This window comes from Corvus cornix, chromosome 17, assembly GCF_000738735.6.
Source record: "Corvus cornix cornix isolate S_Up_H32 chromosome 17, ASM73873v5, whole genome shotgun sequence".
NCBI lineage: Eukaryota > Metazoa > Chordata > Aves > Passeriformes > Corvidae > Corvus > Corvus cornix.
The window spans coordinates 10,847,097-10,868,486 of record NC_046346.1 but is presented as its reverse complement, the minus strand read 5'-3'; the positions used below and the strand labels follow the sequence as shown (position 1 = coordinate 10,868,486).

General features: G+C 56.5%; 1 protein-coding gene across 1 annotated transcript; it reads left to right on the top strand.

Annotated features, from left to right (window-relative positions):
• Positions 1 to 686: 686 nt before the first annotated feature.
• SAPCD2 (suppressor APC domain containing 2) lies at positions 687 to 13,099 on the top strand. Its single transcript, XM_039561894.1, has 6 exons — positions 687 to 1,215; positions 5,801 to 5,931; positions 9,373 to 9,519; positions 9,649 to 9,747; positions 10,297 to 10,410; positions 11,282 to 13,099. Exons 1-6 carry the CDS (start codon positions 702 to 704, stop codon positions 11,408 to 11,410), a joined length of 1,134 nt encoding a protein of 377 aa, XP_039417828.1. The 5' UTR covers positions 687 to 701; the 3' UTR covers positions 11,411 to 13,099.
• Positions 13,100 to 21,390: the final 8,291 nt, after the last annotated feature.

Sequence of the window (21,390 nt, the reverse complement as noted above, 5' to 3'; positions counted from 1 at the left end):
GTGCCTTACCAGCCACAGCATTGGGATGATGGGACTCATTTTATTTCCCCCATGGCACCAGACAAGTACACCACACAGGACTCCTCCATGCTGGTGCTTACATCTCCCTCCTGTAGGGATGCTACATTGACTAACACTTCTTGGGTGTATTTGCAAAGGTGGCAGTAAGAGTGAATGCCATCACTGGGATTCTCCTTGTCCCTGTTCATTAATCACATTGGCTCTGAAGTCTTTAGAAATTGTGCTGGTTTTGACTGGGGTAGAGTTAATTTTCTTCGCTGTAGCTTTTATGGCGATAGGTTTTGGATTTGTGCTGAGAATATGGAGACCAAAATATTGTGTTGATAACATGGAGATATTTTTCTTACTGCTGAGTGGTGCTTGTACAGACCCACGGTCTTTTCTGCTTCTCACCCCACCCCACCAGGGAGGGGGATGGGGATGCATAAGGAGCTGGGGGGATACACAGCCAGGACAGCTGACCCCAATGGCCCCAAGGGATATTCTGGACCATACGACATCATGCTCAGTATATAAAGCGGGGGGCAGAAGGAGGAAGGGTTTGGCGTTTGTCGCGGCCCCTCGACCGCAGGGGAGGGCCCGGCTCCCCCCGCCAAGGGACCGGGACCCACCGCGACCCGCGGCCCGGGGGCGGGGCGGGCGCCGCGTGCAACTCAAACTGCCGTGCCCCCTCTTAGCCAATGGCCGGAGCGCCTGCCGGCCGCCAGCCAATAGGAACGCGGCACTTCCCGCCGCCAGCCAATAGGCGCGCGGGGGCGGAGTGCGGAGTAACGCTTGGAGCGGCGGCGATGGCCCCGGAGCGCGGTGAGCGTTCGCTCCCCGCCGGTACCGAGGGTCTTCCCCGGGTTTTCCTGCAGAGCCTGCGAACTCTTTTCGATATCCTGGATGACCGGCGGCGGGGTTACGTGCACCTACGGGAGATCGAGTCGCGCTGGCGGGGAGCGGAAGCCCAGGAGCTGCCCGCCGGGGTGATGGAGGGGTTGCGGCAGGCGGCGCCGGCCAGCGGGTACCTCACCTTCGAGAGGTTCGTCCTGGGGCTGCGGGCGGCCCTGCCTGGGGCTGAGCCCCCGGTGGAGGGTGGCAGCGGCGGGCGGCGGAGCGTGGAGAAGCCACCAAGCCCTCGCTGTTCCGAGGAGCGGCGGGGGAAAAGCAGCGGGCAGCGGGAGCCGGGGCACGGCCAGCCCCGAGGCCGCGGTGAGTGGCAGCACTGGGCAGGGGACTTCGGGCTCGCAGGGGTGATGGCAGCGCCGGGGCCGGGGACTGGCGCTCGGAGGTCGGGATGGGATCCCGCGGCTCGCCCCGCTCCCCTGTGCCCTCCTCTGGGCTCAGAGCCAGCGATTCCCGCAGGGCCGGTGTAAAACTCCCCCAAAGTTACTGTTAGTCCCAGTTTGGCTTTGCTGAGCTCCGATCCCAGTGCGAATATCCCAGCGCCGCCGCCCGCCCGGGGCTGTGCTCCCCTCGCGATGCGCTGGGCTATTTATAGCGCTGACAGGAGGAATTAAGGGCTTTGCCGTAATGTGTCCGTGGTTGTCCCCTGGCTCAGAGTCTGTCCTGACCTTCCCTGGGGGTGGGTGGCACAGCTGGGCGTCTCGGAGAACGGCTGGGCCCTGGGGACTCCCGAAGCCGAGCGGCTTCGCTGGGGTGAAGCTGCGGTCACGGAGCGGCCGTGTGCTCGGTGGGCTCTGCGCTGGACTGGCCCTCAGGAATGATTCCTTCACGATGTCATGCATGGTTTGGACAAATAAAAAATGCAAAACCTGATCCAGGTTTTTGGTTTGGATCATTCCACAGCGCTATTCCCAATAATAAATAATTAGTCAATTAATAAATGGGAGAGCAGCACCAAGGCGATGTGCTCTGCAGTCGCAGGCTTTGTCTGTAGAGCTCACCTGCACATCCCTGTGGACTCTGCCCTTTCCTTGGGATCTGGGCTCCCTGTGCTGGCTCTGCCAGAGCCCTCCAGGGTGGTACACTGACCTTGGCATGGGGGAGACTGTTTCACTGGCATCTCGATTTGTTGCTAGTCAGTAGATGTTATAAGGAAGCCAGGCTTCTGGGCTTACCTGGGTAGGTAATAATTCTTTATCTAGGTTTGTGAAGTGCTTTCAGATCAGGGAGACAAAGTCTGTGTGAGGAGCTGGTACTTGTTATTGCACCACCTCAGTGCAGTGACTTCCTCCACCTTGGGAAGGTCAGGCTGGTTTGCCTTCCCTTCCCAACCGCTCCCTCCCTGTCCCTTCTCCTGGGTGGAGAAGAAACTTTTAACTGTGACTGAGGTTCTCTGCTTTCCATTTTGCCTCCAGACTAATCACTGGAGCTTCATCTAAGGGAATATTATTAAGCAGACTAACTCTTCTATCATCAAGAGTGTAAATCTGGAAAAACCTGAAAAAAATCCTGCTTGGTGAACAGGCAGCAGATTGAAAGCTCTGCCCTGGGCTGACTGCAGCAGCTTTCTGCTTGCTGAGGATTTTTCCATTACAGGGTGATGTTCCATAACTGTCCAGAGCCTGCGGGCAGGGTTAGTGCTTCAGCCCTTGCTGCCAGCATCCCACATTGCAGGGCAATTCTGGCAAGTGGCCTGAGTTTCAGGTTCATTCAGCAGCTTAGAAAATGGTACAACTCAGTTATTCCTGCTCCTTTAGCTCCAGATCCTGCACAACTGCCCAGTGTGCCCTTCCATAGATGGTTTCCCAGGGTGCAGTTGAACAGGTGGATGTTCTCCTCTGATGGATGCAAGGAAGTTGGGCAGTGCCATGGCAGGATATGTCTCCATCCCTGCTGCAGAGATGTGTGGTGGGTGCTGGGAGCTGCCTGTGGCTCTGGGAAGACCTGTCTCCACTAAGATTATATTATTTGGGTGTGAGGCTACTCTGAGCCTCCAGCTGTATGTGGTGGCTTCTGTAAGACCCCAACCAAGTGCAATGAGATGATGTATCAGTGCTCATAAGCTGCAATGAGTTGGAGGAAATGCTCCCTGCCTGTGTTTTGGGGGAAGAGGGTGCTCACAGGGTGCCTCCCCAGCTATGCTTTATGATCTGAGGAGCATCTGCACGTGTCAGAGGCGATTTGGATGTGACTCGTGGCAAAATGGCAGAGTTTGGGGCCAGGTGGTTTTCCTGGCACGTCCAGGGGTGCAGTGAGCCAGTGGGACAACAATTCTATCTCCTTTCCCACACTAACCTCTCCTAGCGTGTGGGCAGAAGTGCTTCTGAAGTCCCTGCTTAAGTCAGCTTCCAGCTTCTCAGCCCAGCAGTGCTGGTGCAGTCTGCAAGCTGCTGCTTGGCACCGCGTGGTCCCTGGGGAGCCAACAGCACCCACTGGACACAAGGATGGTAAGGTGGATATTGGAGAAATCACAGGGTGGGGAAGTCACCATAATGATGTCCCTACCTCTGGTGCCTGGTGTCTTGTCACAGCAGCGTCTGAGCATATCACTCTTGGGGTCTTTACCCCAGTATTTCCCCTGTGAGCTGGGACCTGGGGAAGTCAAGGCACACAGCAGAAGGAGCCCAGGAAGTGTGTCATGGCCCTGGGCACTGGCTCCTCCCCAGCACAGTGCTTTCCCTTGCTCCAGGGGTGGCTTGTCTCTAGCAGCTGGAGAGCTGTTGGCACTGGCAGGAGGGAGGGGATGGTTTGGAGGGGCTTGTCTGGGCCATTGCCAAGGACAATGTGGAGAAGTGTAAAACAACCATGAGGTGTCTGCTTGTCCTGGGCAGAGAGGGTCCCAGAGGGAGGAGCCTGTCCATTATCTCATGGCAGGATCTCTTCCACCTCTGGTGATCTGGTCCGGTTCTTTCCGTAAGAACAACTATCCCAGCTCATTAGCAGGGGTCCTGTTTTAGCCACTACCTTGTCAGCTCAGGTGTGCAGAGCTCAGCTGGTTGACCAGGAACTCCTTCTTATCACAGGTGCAGCTCAGCTCAACCCAGCACTTTAGGTAACTGCAGCAAAAAGTTTTCTAACGTGTATTTGTCCTGCAACTCCTACCAGAAGTGTTCCTGTCTTTGCCTTAGGATTCTGACTGTTGAGAGTATCCTTTGTTTTGGGGCTGTTCCTCAGCTTTTCGAGCAGGATATGCTACAGGTCTGCTAGGACAACTTGTGTGTGGTCACACCAGTCTTGCTGGGTTCCTCCCAGATAGACTTGGGTGTATGAAACCAAAGGGAGCTGGCAAAGCAGATGGATGGGTGGTATCAAAGACTGTGTTCATTGATGTGCTAGAGACCTGTCTGTGCCAGAGTACTTGCTGGGAGGTGGGGTGAGATACTGTCATGGAGCAGAAGGAGGATTTTTCCTATGGCATGGTGGCTTCTTTCCCCAGTGACACAAAGTGACAAACTAAGGTGTCGTGTTGCCTGCTGCCCCCTGAGCCTGTCTCCTGTCACTGAACCACTGTGACTGTGGCAGCACAGGCAGCCCTAGTACAGGGCTCCCACACTTCATACCTTCAAGATGAAGGGTGGCTTCTGTGCCCATGGCTGCCCTCTCCTGCCTCATATCCTTCCTCTGTCATGTCCATGTGCTCAGCTGAGGAAACCTATGGAGCAGAGGGAAGAAATGTGCCAGCCCATGTGGTGCCACACACCCTGTCCTGTTATTCACAGCCCTTCATGTGCCTGCAGCAGGGAGTGTGCCATGCCTGTGCCAGGCAGCTCTGGTAGAAGGATGTGCAAGGGGTGGGGGTACCTGGCAGATCTGTGGGGAGCTGTCCTGGGAGGAGGGCTTTTTCCTCAGCTGCCTGCCATCACTTGCCAGCTCCCTGCTGCTCTTCTTGAAAAGCCAGGTTGGGAAAGGAACTCTTGAGGAAACCTGTGCGCAGGGAGCTGGGAAGCTGTGGGGCCGAGGGGGTGGCATGAGACAGGGTGTGCTGGGCACTTGGCTGGGGACTGGGCCAGGAAGGGAGGAGCAGCAGGCTGCTGCCCAGACTTGCCTGGGGATGTGCTGGCTGCACCCCTGGCTGCCCTGACGCTGTGGTTTGGGGTGGTAGGGTATCACGGTGCTGCTCTACCAGCTCGGCTAGCGGTGGATCGGAGCTGGCTCGGCTGTGGCTGCGGGGCTGGGTTTCTGGTGAGGGCAGGCAGTGTGGGGCTTGTATGGTCTTCATTGCAGGTGCCATGGGAATTTCTGCCCTGGCCGACAGGCAGGAGGTGCCTGATCCAGCCTGGAACCTGCCAGTATGTGCAGGCCAGTATGAACTTAATCTTCAAAAATAGGTTATGCATGGATTTGCATCAGCACCATGTGTTTGTAGTAGATTAGTCTTTTGCAGGATAGGATGTTGGGGTTTTAATAAAATTTTGGAAAATCTACAGCCTGATTTACTATTGCTCTATGATTACATCGTGGACATGGTGTCTGGAGTGGATGTCCACATGGCCAAGTCCATCACCAAGCAGGAGCTGCCTTCAGGAAAGGTTGGGTTCCTGGCAGAGCTGGTGCCACCTGAGTGGAAGCCAGGTGTCCCATGAGGACACATGAGGGCAGGCAATATGACAAATGGTTTAGTTTCCTCTGCTGGGACTGGACCAGCTTTGTCTGGAAGCTGCTTGCTCTCTGCAGAAGATGACATTGAGGTCTGTTGCCAGCCTGGCACAGCTGAGTCAGCCATTCCTGACACCTGTCCTGCCTGGACAAAGCCGGGAGCAGGTGCTCAGGCTGGTGGTTTGCTCAGTCTCTCCCAGCTTGCAAGACCACCCTGCAGATCATCTCACAGAAGTGGCCCTGGGGAGGATTTTGTTGAAAGTAGCTCCTGGCCTCATGCCTTCCTCTGTTCCAGGTGGTGGTGCAAAGTCTGGGCAGTCCCAGGGAGATGGTGGCCACCCAGGGGCTGGGGACGCTCAGAGGCATCAGAGAGGCCGTGCAGAGCACCGGAGACACACCATCACCAATGGCGTGGACTTCAGCATGGTAAGGGAGTGTTGTGGGCTCCCATGAAGGGGAAGGTGGATTGCAGGGGTCCCTCACTGCTGACATCATCTCTGGGCTTTTGGCTTCCTCCCTGCCCACCCTGCACGCGTGAGCTGTGGGGCATCGGGCAAATCCTGATATTTTGGATATGAGGCTCTGTTGATGTATGTGGACATTCTGTCATTATTTCCAAGGAGCTTTCCATCCTGAATTGTGCCAGCCAGGGAGGAGGTGCATGCCTTCCCCCAGAGTGGGGTCAGCCCATGAAGCTAGTGTGCTGACTGCCTTCCCCTTGGGCAAGGTCTTGGGAAGAGGAAGGCAAAGGTGGAGGTGTGGAAACAGGTGGATCTCTGGGCCTTTAGGGCACCCCAGAAAGGGTCAGGTATGCTTTGCACTAGCAAGCAGTGGCGCCAGGCTATGTCCCCTCCCAGGTGTTCCGTGTAGATCAGGGCTCAAACATGCATATCCTCTTGCCTCCCGACAGACTTTTTGCTAGCAAAGCAGAGAAATCCACATGGAATTTATCCAGGCAGCCCACGACAGAGGGGTCTGCTCCCCTCTCTCTGCTGCTCAGTGGAGAGGCTCGGATCAAATTGCCTGGGTGAAGGGATCTCATTGCTCCCAGGTGGAATGGAGTAGCTGCCTGGGCACGTTACCCACAGGCTCAAGTTAAATTGTCCTGGACAGAGAGCCAGGACCAAGCCTGCAGGATGAGTACTTGGTGGAACTGTCACCACTGCACTTCCACTTCTCACGCCCTGGTGTCACCCTGCTCCTACAGCCCAGCAGGCCTGATCAGCAGTGCCCAGCCTGTCGCTGACTTCTGGGGACACAGCATGCCAGCCTGGGGAGAGGATGTTTGTGCAGGTAGTTTGCTGGGCTTGCAGCCATGCGAGGGGCAGGGGCCCCCTTGGGCCGAGGGGCCTCTGCTGAGAGGTGCTGACAAGGAGTGATAAATGTAGCTCTTTGTGTCTGGGATTGAGGGCTCTGCTTCTTGGGGTTTTGGGGGCTGGGGACTGCTGTTTGGAGACAGGAAGGCTCTTCCCTGTGTGTGCAGCTCTGGGCTGGAGTCCATCTCAAGGTCCCAAGCTCAAGGTCTTAACCTTGTGTTGCTGTGAAGGGGCTGATGGCCACCATGTCTGTCCCCAGCTCTGCCATAAGCACTCTTGCTCTGGGCTTGTGTTGCTCTGGTCTCTATTCCCCCAAGTTACCATGAGGGCAGTGGGAGGGATGTCCCCTCCTTCCCTCTCTCCCTATATGTCCCCAAGTGCTGCACTGCCTTTTTGTGCTTCTAACCCCAGAGAAGGGGTGTCTCAGCCTTCCCTGACACCCTGGGCACAGTCTTCAGTCACTGGTGCCATTTCCAAGCCTACAGAGACAGCTGGAACAAGTTTGAGTCCAGCAAGGACTGAATCCTTGTACTGTCACCTCCCTTACCCCTCCCTGCCCTGATGCTGGGCTCCCAAGGGACAAGGAACTTGTCTGTCATTAGACTAATTTGCCTAAAGCCCATGGGGGATGGGAGCACTGGTGTCCATCCTGCATCCCAAAGTGCACCAGGACTGATTCCTCCTGAGCAGGGAGCAGAGCTGTGGAGGCCGTGCTGCAGCCCCAGGACCCTTTGCACCATCTCATCTGGTGCCCACTTGCTCAGCTGGTGTTTTTCCAGCCAGTCCCTCATCAATTGGCCTGATTGCCCTATGGCCACAAGGGTGGCTGGGATGAGACCTTCTCTGAGAGGTGGAGCGCTGTCATTTGTAGGCAGCCCAGGGCACAGCTCTGTCCCCTCCCCTTTACCAGCCACCAAGCACCAGCCAACTCCAGCACTTTGTCTTCCTCCTGCCCCAAATGTCTCATTCTGGCGATATGCTGTCTGTCCCCACACCAGGCAGGGCTGGCAGTGTCCCTCTGCTCTGTGGGAAGCTCCCTCTTCCTCTGGTCTCTGTGCTGGTCAGCAAGCCTGGTGGGAGGAGGGCAGGCCAGATGGCAGTGGGCTGTACCCCCAGCTGGGTGGGGGTCCTTGCTACATACAGCACCTTCTTTGTGCCCCTCAGCAACAGCAACAGTAACAGCACCAAGGCGCTGCACCTCTTCCTCTAGGTAGGTCCCTTTGGGCCATTGGAGAAGGGTGCAGGAGGAGTTGTTGTGTTGCAAAAAGCATTTCCAGGAGCAGCAGGAGCAAGGGCAGGCCCAGTGTAATGGGTGGCAGATATGGGATGTGGGGAGGCTTTGGGGCTGGCAGTGAGGACATGGAAATGCTGATGGCCTGAAGAAGGTCTTGGTATGGTGCCACTTGTCCACGGGGTTCTGTTCAGGGTTGTTTCTGAGCTGCACCACTCCTCATGCTCTCCGAAGCATCAGGAGAGGTTCTGGTACACCCAGCATTTTCTGGGTGACCAAGATATTTTCTGGTGCCTGGAGAAGACTCTGGAGCCCAGGCTGTGCTGGGGGTGAAAGCCAGGCTGTGTTGTGGCAAGGAAGGCAGAGGCAGTGAGGCAGGAAGCTCCCCATGCCCCTGGGAACTGGGGGAGCAGCCTGGTATTGAAAAGGAGAGAAGGGCTGCAGGCTCACGGAGTGACGGTGATGAACGGGTCACCGCCTCAGTTGCTCTGTTCCCCAGGGATGTCCCCTCATCCCTCTCCACCTCTCTGATTGCCGGTGGCAGCGCAGTGCCAAGGGGTAGCAGGAGCAGAAGGTGGCAGTGGAATGAGGACCCTGTATCCCCTGTGGATGTGGGCTGAGCCCCCTGCTCTGCAGCAGCCTTGGGTCATGCTTGGCCTATTCCAAGGGGTTGCTCTGGGGGCAGGAGCCCCAGGCACCCTTGTAGCAGCTCTCTGGGCACAGCAGGGCCCCCACTGCCTCTCCAGGTGATGCTGATGCTGGAACCTGAGCAGCTGGCAGAGACCCTCTGTAGAGAGGTGTGGTGTGCTATGCTCTGCTCAGCTTCATGTGCCTCCAGGGATGAGGCAAACTGGGGGCAGAGTGCTGGGAAGACAGGGCTGCAGGTTTTCCCTGACTTACAGCCTGCACAGTGAGCTAGACTCTTCACTGCTCACTGAAATCCAGGTGTGTCTGTTCTGTGGCTGACACTCACACCCCAAAGGGAGCTGGAGACAGCTGCAGGCACTGCTCCTGCTTCCTCCCTGGGTAAATAGGTGAAGAAACCTGCACCTGCAATGGTGAGCAGGAGGGTAGGGGTGACCTGAGTGTCCTTCACACACTTTGGTTCTCCCAAACTGGAGAACTTTTCTTCCAGAAGTCTTCCTCCAAAGCAGCATCAGGCAGCAGTCATTATCCTGCTCTTCTGTAGCTTTTCATGGGGAAAGGGGCTGAGACCCTTGCCTGTATCCACATCCCCTCACACCTCATGAAGAAACCACCTGGGTTTCTTGACAAAGCCTTGGTGGGGAGTGGGTGACATCCCTCTGCTCTGTCCTGCAGCTGAAGTACATGAAGGAGCTGGAACAGGAGAAGGATTTCCTATTGCAGGGCCTGGAGCTTATAGACCGGGCTCGAGAGTGGTACCACCAGCACATCCAGCTCATGCAGGAGCACCAGCGACTCCTGGGGAAGAAGAGAACCAGTGCTGTGAGTCTGGGGCTTCTTCTGGCTGCTTGTGGGTTTGAAGAACAGGGCTGGGAATTGGCTGGACCTGGAGCTGGCCCCAGAGCTGGCCCCATGGTAACCTCCAGCATCTTCTTCCTCCCCATCCTGCAGGATTTCCCTGAAGGTGGCCAGAGCCACCTGGGGCGCCTGGTCCCCAAGCTGCAGGAGGTGAACCGCTGCCTGGGTGACCTTCTTTCCACTGCTGGCAAGGTGAGAACAGCACATCAGCAGCTTGAGGTTGTTTGTGTAATCTTAGAACCCATCCTGTCCCCGCCACGTTGGTGACTGGGCTGACATTGGAGCTGCCAGAATTTCCCCCAGCTCTGGGAAGGTGACTTGGCTCCATGGGCAAAACAGGTGATGGGGAACAGCCAAGAGGACAGCACAGCTGGTCCTTAGCTGGGCTGGAGGATGCTTAAGGCATTTGTGGGGGTTTAAGGAGATCCCCAAAAAGGTGTAGCCATTGTCAAGAGAACAAGGAGCCCAGCTTCCTGAGGCGCTGAATCAGACACTTCAGAGCTGCCTGTCCTGCCAGGCAGGAGCCAGGCACATTGGCAGGAGCCAGGCACACTAACAGGAATGTTTCCCCATACTGCCTGGTGGGCTGGAGACCCTGTGATGGCCTGTGCTGAGATTTTAATCCTCTGCTGGGCTCCTCTCAGTTCTTTGTGTGCAATAGAAACATGTCACCTTGAAGAAGGGCTGGGAAGGGCGACAGGGGAGGAGGCTCAGTGTCTCATCCCTTCATCATCTCTACAGACAGCAAACCCCTCCCCAGCCCCGAGCAGGCTGGTCCCTGTGACATCCCCAGCCTCCACAGGCTCCCAGCAAGCCATCAACATGCTGAAGGAGCAGAATCGGCTTCTCACCAAGGTGAGTGGGGGTATGGCTGGAGGAGATGCCCTTGGGGGTGCTGGGAATGGAAGGGGATGGGATGGGGCCGGGGAAGGAGTGACAGACAGTGGGAAGTGTTCCTTCAGCTTGGCCAGACTTGGTCATCCCAGAGAAGGGTGTGTGGGCTGCACGTGGAGACCCTCTGGCACACAGCTGTGCCCAGCTGTCTCCAGCTGTTTGCTGGGTGAGTCAGTGGCAGGGATGGGGCATTCCTGACAGAGGGAAAAGACTATGACAAATGGAGGTCACAAGAGAGTGCAGAGGCTGCAGTTGGTGGCTGCCAGGGAAGGGATGGTGCCCCTGCCAGGACCAGGCTCACTGCTGGGGTTTCTGTCCCAGCACGTGGCCACAAAGATGCTCTGGGGGCTCAAGTCCCTCTGCTCTGGAACCAGGCTGGGAGAGCTGGGGATGTTCACCTGGAGAAGAGAAGGCTCCAGGGAGGCTTCCAGGGCCTGAAGGGCCTCTCAGAGAGCTGGAGAGGGACTTTGGACAAAGGCATGGAGGGACAGGACAAGGGGAAATGGCTTCCCCCTGCCAGAGGGCAGGGTGAGATGGAATACTGGAAAGAAATTCTTCCCTGTGAGGGTGGTGAGGCCCTGGCACAGGTTGCCCAGAGAAGCTGCCCCATCCCTGGAAGTGTCCAAGGCCAGATTGGACAGGTCTTGGAGCAACCTGCTCTAGTGGAAGGTGTTCCTGCCCGTGGTGAGGGGCTGGGATGAGATGGGCTTTAATGTCCTACTCACACCTACCCAAAGCCTGTGATTCTGTGGTTCTATGAAATTTTACCTGCAACACACTAGTTGCCAGCATTTTCCTCCTCTAACCAACATATTTCTCCCATCTTGTGCAGGAGGTGACTGACAAGAGTGAGCGCATCACCCAGCTGGAGCAGGAGAAATCTGCCCTGATCAAGCAGCTCTTCGAGGCTCGTGCCCACAACAACCATGAGATGAGCCAGCTGGACTCCACCTTCATCTAGCACATGCCTCCCCCTCCCCATCCCCATCCCCAGACTTCCCCTGGGGTTTCAAGGGACTCTTGCCCCAAACTCATCAGACCTGCTGCTCCAGGTGTTGTGTCTCCAGGTCTGGGGCTGCTGGTGGCATCTCTGTGGGAGGAAACTGGAACCCCTCCTGGGGAGCATCCCTGCCCTGCTGATGGCTTATCAGCCATGCTGCTCTCAAGCTGCTTCTTTTCTGTCTCTAAATGGGCTGCAGGGATGCTGTCCCCAGCCCTGTGACCCCCAGCGTGTGGGAGACATGGCTGCTGCCTGTGCTGCCTTTGTGGGGTGAGCTGCTGTGCCCTTGCTGACTTAGGCTGGATTTTGGCTGCTCTTGGGAAAAAGTGATGCATCTTCAACACTCCAGCCAGCATCTCCAGACAAGCCTGGCCCTTAGAGGGTGCCTGCTCCTGCTTGTTCTGCTGTTGGAAGACAAGATTGGAAACCCAAGGAGGCGTGCCTGGCCTCTCTCTGCTGCCCATGTTCTGCCTGCCAGAGACACTGTCCTGACCCTGTAGTGCCCAAACTGATGGTCCTCACGGCAACCCCTCCGTCCCATTGGTGGTAGTGATACCATAGTTGCTGTTTACATGTCTGCAGGCTCCTGTAGGGAAAGAGCCATAGAGCCAACCAAGGTAGCCTACACCTCTGAGCTGCTGTTTCGGGCTGTTGACAAGTTGAAACAGACACCTCACCTTTTACTTGGCTTGACCTGGCAAATATTTCCTGATGTCTGCCAGGATTAGATTCTTTTCATGATGTCTGTAAAAGGAGAAGTGATGTTCCATAGCCTGAGGATGCTCACATCAGCCTGACCTCACAGAGGGGCTTTAGAACTTGGTTTTGCATTTAACTGCGTGTGGGATAGAGCAGAGGCTGACGGGCTCTTCCCTGTGCACATCACATGGAGAAATGGCAGCTCTGCCTCGCATGGTTGTGGGTGCTACTGCCTGGGATGACATCCTGACTGTGAGCTGCACTCCTCTGCAGGTCTCTTGAGGGAGTGTGGTGGTGGTCTAAGATGGGTCCTATTAAATGATGGTGCATCTCAGGACTCCTCCTGCTTCCCACCCAGCTCAGTGATGATGCTTGAGCTGAATGACATTCGACTGTGGCTTGGTACTTGGTATCCATTGGAGATCCCTGTGAACCCCATGTAGCACAGCCTGGCCCTCTGTACCCCCAAGGCCAGGACCTTTCTCTGTGGGGTTGTTTCATGCTCTGACTCTCCAGGCATGATTCTGTGGTGCTGAGCTGGGCAGGAGGTGCTGGCTCTGCCCTGAGCTGACACATGCAAGCCAAATCTGTTCTCACTCCTGTTCTTATCTGTCAGGACTCTCTGTCCCATCCAGCTGTTCTCTTTGAGACTGATCCTGAGCTAAAGCTCACTGCAAGGAATGAATCCCTGCTCTGCCCTTGTGCCTGCAGCTGGAGTGGAGATCATCAGAGTGCCAGGGAGATGGTGGAGGAGGAGGAACAAGGCCATGGCTAGTCATGTCCCATCTGCAGGAATTCGGTGTTAGTTGTCCCCTGGGTATCAGTGCCAGCCATCCTTTTTGTGATGCCTCCTCTGGTGTCCAGTGCCTGTTTTGCCTGAGGCTTAATTAGAACTGACCCCTTTTATGAGGGTTACCTGTCTGTAGGGATAATAAAGTGGGATAATATTTATCTTTCTGTCTCTCTCCCTAAATCAGTGCATCTACTGCTGCCAGCCCTGAAGTCCCTGACTGTCCTGTCCCTCAGGATGCGGGGGGAGCTGAAGCTGCAATCTGGTGAGCACAAAGAGCCCAGGGATCTCTGCACCTGGACATGTTTCCGTGTCCTTTCCCGTCCCCTCTGGGCTTCCCAGGGACTGGGGATTCCCTGTCCCCTGCTGTGGGGCAGGGTCTTAAAGCCAGCTGCACCCTTTCCAGTGATGGAGCCTCATCTGTCTGCTCTTCCAGAAGCTGTGCTTGGGGCTCACACTCCTCAGGTGGTGCTGCTGCAATTCACAACCTCTCGTTTGCTTTTAAGTGCCCTTTCTCAAAGCTGCCCCACAGTGCTGGGAGCAGTGGCTGGTGCTCTGCAGTGACTTCTTCCCACAGGGTCAGCCACAGGGGACCTCAGTGGTGTAGCATGTGTGGCACGTGTCCCTATGCTGAGATGGCAACTCACATGGGGTGAACCTGAGGCTCTGCACTGATTGGGGGTACCCTTCTTTCAGGCTGTGGGGCAAACCCTGCACCTGCTGGGGTTGAGCCTCCTCTGCTGGGAGCAGAGCCAAGAGGGAGACCCACTTACAGGCAGAGGGATCTCTGCCATGGCCTCCTTCAGGTGGTGCTTAGGGCAGCCACAAGTTCCAGCTGGGGCAGGAAGAGGGTTGGTAATTGCCTTTGGTTCCCGTTTCATGCCTTTGCTTGGGTGTGGAACTCATGAGGGCTTCCAAAGGAAAAAGAATCATGGTTCCCACTCCAGGCTGCTCCATGCAGAGCCAGGGCAGCTCTCTCTGCCCCAGCCCGGGGGGGTTGTCCCAGCCCTGGCCAGCAGCACTGGCCCCCAGCCCACTTTCTGTAAGACTGCTGCAGGTTGTGGGGTAGCCTTGGCAGTGCCACGGCCCACTGGGACCAGGGCTCCCCTGGAAGCTGCAGGGCTCCCCTCGAGCTGGCACTCTGGCTGCACTGTTTCTAGGTCCCTGATGGGCCTGACCCTTCCCCTGTGTGTCTGGGCTGTGTCCAGTTTGGCACCCTGAACTGTGGGGGCTGCCTCAGGAGCCATGAGACCTGCGTTTGGGGCCAGGTCTGTAAGTGATGTGTATGCTGGGACATGTGGGTGAACACCTTCCATTCTCTTTAGGCTTTGTTCCTGCTGGAACTTAGTTTGCATAGATCTGTGCTGCCTCTAGGGCTCTGATAACTGCTGGAACCCACTGTGTGAAGCTGTGGTTGCTCTGGGGACAGCTGAAGCAGGGCTCTGCTGTCCCCAGCCAGGACAGCTCCTGCCAACCCACCTCACCTCCCCACAGCCCTCCACGCTCACCCCAGCACATCCCTGGCACCCCTGCATCCATGGCAGCTGGAGGCCTGTGGCTGATTCTGGAGAGGTTCTCGGTGAGGTCTGCAGGAGCAGCTTCACCCCTGCAGTGTCCCACACTCTGCACTGCCCGGACACCTGCACTTGGCAGCTCCCATTTTACTTCTCTGTAAATCCTAAGGGGATTTTCCCAGCCCAGCCATTTTTCACATTTTTCTTGGATGAGTAGACTGTTGCATCACTGCCAACTCCCAGAAAGTCATAAATCTCCTTAGGCCTCCTAAAATCAAGAAATAGGAGGGAAAAAAAAAAAAGAAGGAAAAAACCCAACAAAAGCAGCTTTTGTAAGCAGTACTTTTAGGAGAAGGTGTTTATTTCTCTCCAGGGTCCTCAGCCTTCTTCTCTCCCTTTGCTCAGCTTCCCATGCAGTACCCGCCTCCAGAGGGAGCCCAAAATTACTAAAACACAGGGGCTATGAAAAGTTAAGTACTGCAAAACTTAATTGGGTTGTTGGGGCTGCGAGGCTTGGAGCAGCTCATCCCGCAGGATCCAACACCCCCAGGATTGCTTCACATCCCGCAGGACAGCTCTGCCAGGGGGGTCTGAGGAGGGGCAGAGCTCCCACTGTGGCTGCACCATGTCCTGGGAACAGTGGAAGCTCAAAACCCACCCACCCATTCTGCCCTGGAGCCCATCTCCAATTCCCATGGCTTTTCCAGACATTTCCACCATTTTAGTGGGGGCATAAGCTGCTTTTCCTCCTCCTGCCTCTCGGTGGGATTGGCAGCTCTCCCTGCTCACAGGATGCTGTCATGCTAGGCTCAGGATGGGATGTGGGTCTGCATAGCAGGATCCCTTCTTCAAGGTCCCCAGCCCCCTGGGCCCCTGCTGCCCTGTTGCTCCTGGCTAGAGGCACCAGGGTGATGCCTTCAGGGCCAGGGAACTTTGGCCCATCCTTCCAGCTGCCAGACCAGCTGCAGGGCTGAGAAATGGCTTTCCTGTCCCTAGTGTGTGCCAGTGTCAGGCTGTGACAGCTACCTCAGCTGACCACTGCCACAGCTCAGCAGCTGCTGGGTGCTCCAGCACTGCTTGTGAGCATGGTAATGACTCCCTCCAATGACAGATGGATGGGGGAATGCTGCCACAGACACTGCTTTGCCAGCCTTCATTGCAGTCCTCCGGGAGATGCTCAGGGATTCAAGCACTGCTAGAGAAGTCCTCTGCCTCTGGCACACATAAGGGCATGAGCACAGCTGTGGCTGTAGACACTCATGCTGTGCCAGGCTGTCCTGTGGACATGCACGTGGTATTTGTGCACATACTGTGACCGTGGTCACGCCAGGTACATGCTCATCCTGTGTCTGTGCTCACATTGCGCTCACGGGTCACACTGTCCATGGTTGCATGTATCCATGCTCACACCGTGGCCCTGCTCACACTGTGGCCCTGCTCACACTGTGGCCCTGCTCACACTATGGCTGTGCTCACACTGTGGCCATGCTCACACTGTGGCCATGCTCACACTATGGCTGTGCTCACACTGTGGCCCTGCTCACACTATGGCCCTGCTCACACCGTGGCCCTGCTCACACCGTGGCCCTGCTCACACTGTGGCTGTGCTCACACTATGGCTGTGCTCACACTGTGGCCCTGCTCACACTGTGGCCCTGCTCACACTATGACCCTGCTCACACTATGGCTCTGCTCACACCGTGGCTGTGCTCACACTATGGCCCTGCTCACACTATGGCCCTGCTCACACTATGGCCCTGCTCACACCGTGGCCCTGCTCACACTGTGGCCCTGCTCACACTGTGGCTGTGCTCACACTATGGCCCTGCTCACACTATGGCTCTGCTCACACTGTGGCTGTGCTCACACTATGGCTGTGCTCACACTGTGGCTGTGCTCACACCGTGGCCCTGCTCACACCGTGGCCGTGCTCACACTATGGCCCTGCTCACACTATGGCTCTGCTCACACCGTGGCCCTGCTCACACTGTGGCTGTGCTCACACTGTGGCTGTGCTCACACCGTGGCCCTGCTCACACTGTGGCTGTGCTCACACTGTGGCTGTGCTCACACCGTGGCCCTGCTCACACTGTGGCTGTGCTCACACTGTGGCTGTGCTCACACTGTGGCTGTGCTCACACCGTGGCCCTGCTCACACTGTGGCTGTGCTCACACTGTGGCCCTGCTCACACTGTGGCTGTGCTCACACTGTGGCTGTGCTCACACTGTGGCTGTGCTCACACCGTGGCCCTGCTCACACTATGGCTCTGCTCACACTGTGGCCCTGCTCACACTGTGGCTGTGCTCACACCGTGGCCCTGCTCACACTATGGCTCTGCTCACACTGTGGCCCTGCTCACACTATGGCTGTGCTCACACTGTGGCTGTGCTCACACTGTGGCTGTGCTCACACTGTGGCTGTGCTCACACCGTGGCCCTGCTCACACTGTGGCTGTGCTCACACTGTGGCTGTGCTCACACCGTGGCCCTGCTCACACTGTGGCTGTGCTCACACTGTGGCTGTGCTCACACTGTGGCCCTGCTCACACTGTGGCTGTGCTCACACTGTGGCTGTGCTCACACTGTGGCTGTGCTCACACCGTGGCCCTGCTCACACTGTGGCTGTGCTCACACTGTGGCCCTGCTCACACTGTGGCTGTGCTCACACTGTGGCTGTGCTCACACTGTGGCTGTGCTCACACCGTGGCCCTGCTCACACTATGGCTCTGCTCACACTGTGGCCCTGCTCACACCGTGGCCATGCTCACACCGTGGCCCTGCTCACACTATGGCCCTGCTCACACCGTGGCCCTGCTCACACTATGGCCCTGCTCACACCGTGGCCCTGCTCTCACTACGCCAAACTGTTGCCCTCTCATTCCTGGCTCTCCAGCAAGGCAAAGAGGGAAGAGCTCCTCCATGGGCAACCAACCAACTGCTGGGGCTCGATGTCCTCCCCTCCGGTGCCCCTGGACACCCTGGACGCATGAGCACTGTTGGTGTTGTGCGGAGAATCCACCAGGCGAGGCTGGGGGAGGCAGCTCATCCTGCAGCAGCCTGGGAAAAACAGGCTGGGGATAAAATTAGCTGGAGTTTTTATTACTGGGATTTTATTTTTAAAAGCAATGGAAAGTACATCACTGGTGGGAAAACCCCAGAGGTCCAGGCCAGCCTGTGGGATGATTAGCAGTATGCCTCTGCTCTGTGGTGGATATCGTGCTCACCCCAGGTGGGATGTGAGGTGGGAGCTGGCTGTGGGAACAGTCAGCAAGGCAGCAAGGACCATGTGGGGGCTGATCCTGCTCCCTGGGATGCACCAGGGTGGTGCAGTGGCACACGGGGCAGCAGGGGCAGCTGAGCCCTGCCAGGAAGCATCACATGGCCATAGGGTCCCTGGGAAACTCTGGTGGGAAGGAGCCTACCTGTCTAAGCAGTGGTGGTCCCTCCAGCCAGAGAAGATATAACTGGGGGTCTGGAAACTCAGGACAGTCCTGGAGAGATTGGAAAGGGATAGAACCGCCAGCTCTTCCAGTGTATGAAGGTAGAAGCCAGATCCAGCTCAACCTAAAGCAGGCAGCTCCCAGTGCTGGGGTACAGCAGCTCCCTGAAAAGGGATGGTGCTTCTGGAGGTTTGCCTGCACTGCAATAGAGGGGTTTTGACAAGTAAAGAGAGGAGTGATCTACTGAAGGGTGTAAATCAGAAAATCATGGCTGGCTCAGGAAATCCCCCCAGCTGAAGAGAGCTGGAGACAGAGAGAAGGCTCAAGGCAAGTGTCCCATATGCTTGCTGTCACCTTCCTCATTCATGGACACTGCTGGGTGGCGGGAGGGCATGGTGGGAATATCACAGCTGTGTTACTGCTGGCTGCTCCCAGGCTTATTTGCTGAGAGCAATGTGTGCTGGCCAGGAATGTGGCTAGCACAGGCTCCAGCTGGATTCTGATGTTATTTTTTAAACAAGTGGAACTTGCACCTGTAAAGATCTCACCTGAAAGTTTAAACCTACTGCTAGGAGTCTAAGCAAGTGCCTGGTTCCCTGGTGAGCTGCCCAGTGACTCCCAGGAGACCCCAGTTATTCCAAACACTGGAAACATTGCTCCTTGTGTAGCAACCCACTGCTAATCCACAGAAACCGGCGTCCATCCTCTCCCTGCCCCTCAAGAGTGATGGTTCTGGCAGATTATTGAGAGGAGCCTGAGCAGCACCTGCAGCCTGGCACAGGACTCAGGCGCTCCATGCCTCTGGCTGGAAGTGGCTGGGATGTGGCAGCTGCCTGGCAGCTCTGCTTGACCCTGGGTTGGAGAAGTCCTGCTGTGATTGGGCACCCTCCTAACCACAGGAGAACTGATACTGCCGATCTCGGGGCTTGCTTCCAAAGAGAGACGTGCATGGGGTGTTGGAAAGGGAAGCTGAATCCTTTAGCAAGGCACATAAAGCCTTCCTGCATGACAAGGTGGGGGTAGGAGACAGTGGCAGCCAGGCAGGCTCCCAGCACCAGTTTGGCTCTCAAACAGCCCTCAGAGGCTGAGCAGGCTCCTGCCATGGGAAGGCAGAGGTGTGGAATCCTCCATGGGCTGCAGGTGGATATCTGCTCCACCATGGACCTCCACAGGTTTCAGGAGTACGGCTGCCTCTTCATGGTCATCCCCACGTTCTGGCACCTGGAGCATCTCCTCCTCTCCCTCTCCACTGAACTGGGATCTGCATGGCTGTGCAGTGGTTTTTACTCTTTCTTAAATACATTATCCCAGAGTAACCTGGTGGGCTCAGCTTTGGGTGGTGATGGGTCCATCCTGGAGTCAGCTGGGTCCAACACAGGGACAGCTTCTCACTAAGGCACTCTACAGACCCCCACTGCCTAAACCTTGCCAATGCAGTCCCAAGGACATGATGTCCCCCTGGCAGGATGGGGACCAGGCTAGAGAAGAAGGGGGATGCACTGGAAGCGGGATGTGGATGCTCATCCACAGCAGCCTCTGCCCAGCTCCTGTCTGGTTGATACATAGCAGGCAGGAGCATGTCTGTCCTGACAGAAGCTTCACACACCTGGGCTGATGTCAGCTCTCCTGAGCACTCACCAACCTGGGCAGCTCCTTCAGCACCTGGTGCAGGGGAGTTCAGGATCTGGACCTCACCGTCCGCTCCTCAGAAAGGAGACGAACGGCTGCTGAGCACCTCTGGCAAGCTGCCTGCACCCCAAGCTGCTGCCAAATTTCACTCTCATGCAAGCACTATGTTTCTGTTCTGAGGGTTTAAATTCAGCTCTGCCCAGGGACTTTGAGCAGAAAGAAATCACTCCAGTAAAGAAAGTTTTTCCCCACAACAGGGTAGTGCCTCCCTGCAGCAGCTGTCATTAGCCCATGAAACCATGATTGCTCTTCCACCTCAAACTAAAATCCACCTGAAACTGGAAAATTTGCACTCAGTAGTTTCATCCAAGTCACCTGCTGAAACCTGGGAGCAGGAGGTGGGACAAGCATCCTTCCTATGCTCTCCTGGGCATGGCCCTATCCCTACAGGCACAGAGGAGCGCATGGAGGTCACTGCCAGTTTCCTTCGAATGAACCTGGGCAGGTTTCTCTTTTCCTTTTGTCCTAGGAACAAAGCACAAATGTATCTTAAAAGGGCGGGGCCATGGCCTTGAGTGAAGCATTAGCAGCACTGAAGGCCTGAGATCATCCCAGGACACAGCTTTCTCCATCTCCTTTCCCCTCATGGTGACCCCATCACCTCTGCAATCTGCTTCAGCCTCAGCGATGCGTTTAATTGGTGCCATCCCAGGTGAAGGTCCTGATTGCTCTCTCGTCCTGCAGCACAGAACATCTGTCATGGGACCTTTTCTTCAAAATATTTTGCAGATCAGAACCACAGAATGGTTTGGGTTGCAAGGAACCTTAAAGTCCATCTTGTTCCACTCCCTGCCATGGGCAGGGACACCTTCCACTAGACCAAGTTGTTCCAAGCAAGGAATGGACCAAGGTCCATCCAACCTGGCCTTGGACACTTCCAGGGATGGGGCAGCTGCAGCTTCTCTGGGCAACCTGTGCCAGAGTCTCACCCACCCTTACAGGGAAGAATTTCTTCCCAATATCCCATTGAGGCCACTCCCCCTTGTCTTGTCACTCCAGGCCCTTGTCCCCAAGTCCCCATGCCCTGCTGCCTGTCCTCCTGCCACTCACGGGGACCTTTGCAGCATCTCATGGCTCATGTTTACTTCAGGCCTCCAGCTGATGAGCAGCAGGGTTGGCAGAAGGGCCCCTCAGCTGCCCCCAGCAGCCCCCTGCTTGGTCAGAGCCCTCTGATGATTTGATGTGGCTCAGTGGGGACAGCCTGGGTGTCTCAGCCTCCCCCAGGGAGTCCATTCTTGCTGTGGCTCTCCATGGGGCTGTGGTGATGGCCATGGGCTGCTTCAGTGAGCCTGCTGCCCCGAGAGCCAGGCAAGGGCTCAGCCTCTGTGTGGCCCAGGTGCTCATCATGGCCATGGCCTGGTGCTTGTGGGGATGAGCTGACATTGTTCAAAATATGGTTTCTCACTTGGATTTGGAGCCTGTGGGTAGTGTTGGCCAGTTTAAGAAAAGTGACAAACAGTTCCCTGCTTTATTCCAAGCAGAAGATAACTTTCCCCTCCATCTTGCGAGTTCTGTCCCCACCCCACCACCACCTCCCTCACACTGAGGATGGGGATCAGTCCCTTGCCACAAGGCTGCCCAGGAGGGTCTGCATGTGGTGCTCCCTTCCTTCATGTCACGTGCATCACTTGTGTTCACCCAACGTGTCCCATAGGCTTAGGGACAGGGAAGCCTGCAGTGGCTGCATGGAGCCAACAGGATATCACCATGACCCTGGGCCTCCATGTGCCAAGGACACCTCTGCCCTGGGGCCACAGTGTAGGGGACAGATGTTCTGCTGGCAGGTGCAGTGTCCTGTGCCAGCATCTA

Coding starts and splice junctions, on each gene's coding strand:
- SAPCD2 (XM_039561894.1), top strand. CDS start 702: ATGGCCGGAGCGCCTGCCGGCCGCCAGCCAATAGGAACGCGGCACTTC. Junction 1,216..5,800: donor CGGCCAGCCCCGAGGCCGCG/GTGAGTGGCAGC, acceptor CCTCTGTTCCAG/GTGGTGGTGCAAAGTCTGGG. Junction 10,411..11,281: donor AGAATCGGCTTCTCACCAAG/GTGAGTGGGGGT, acceptor CATCTTGTGCAG/GAGGTGACTGACAAGAGTGA.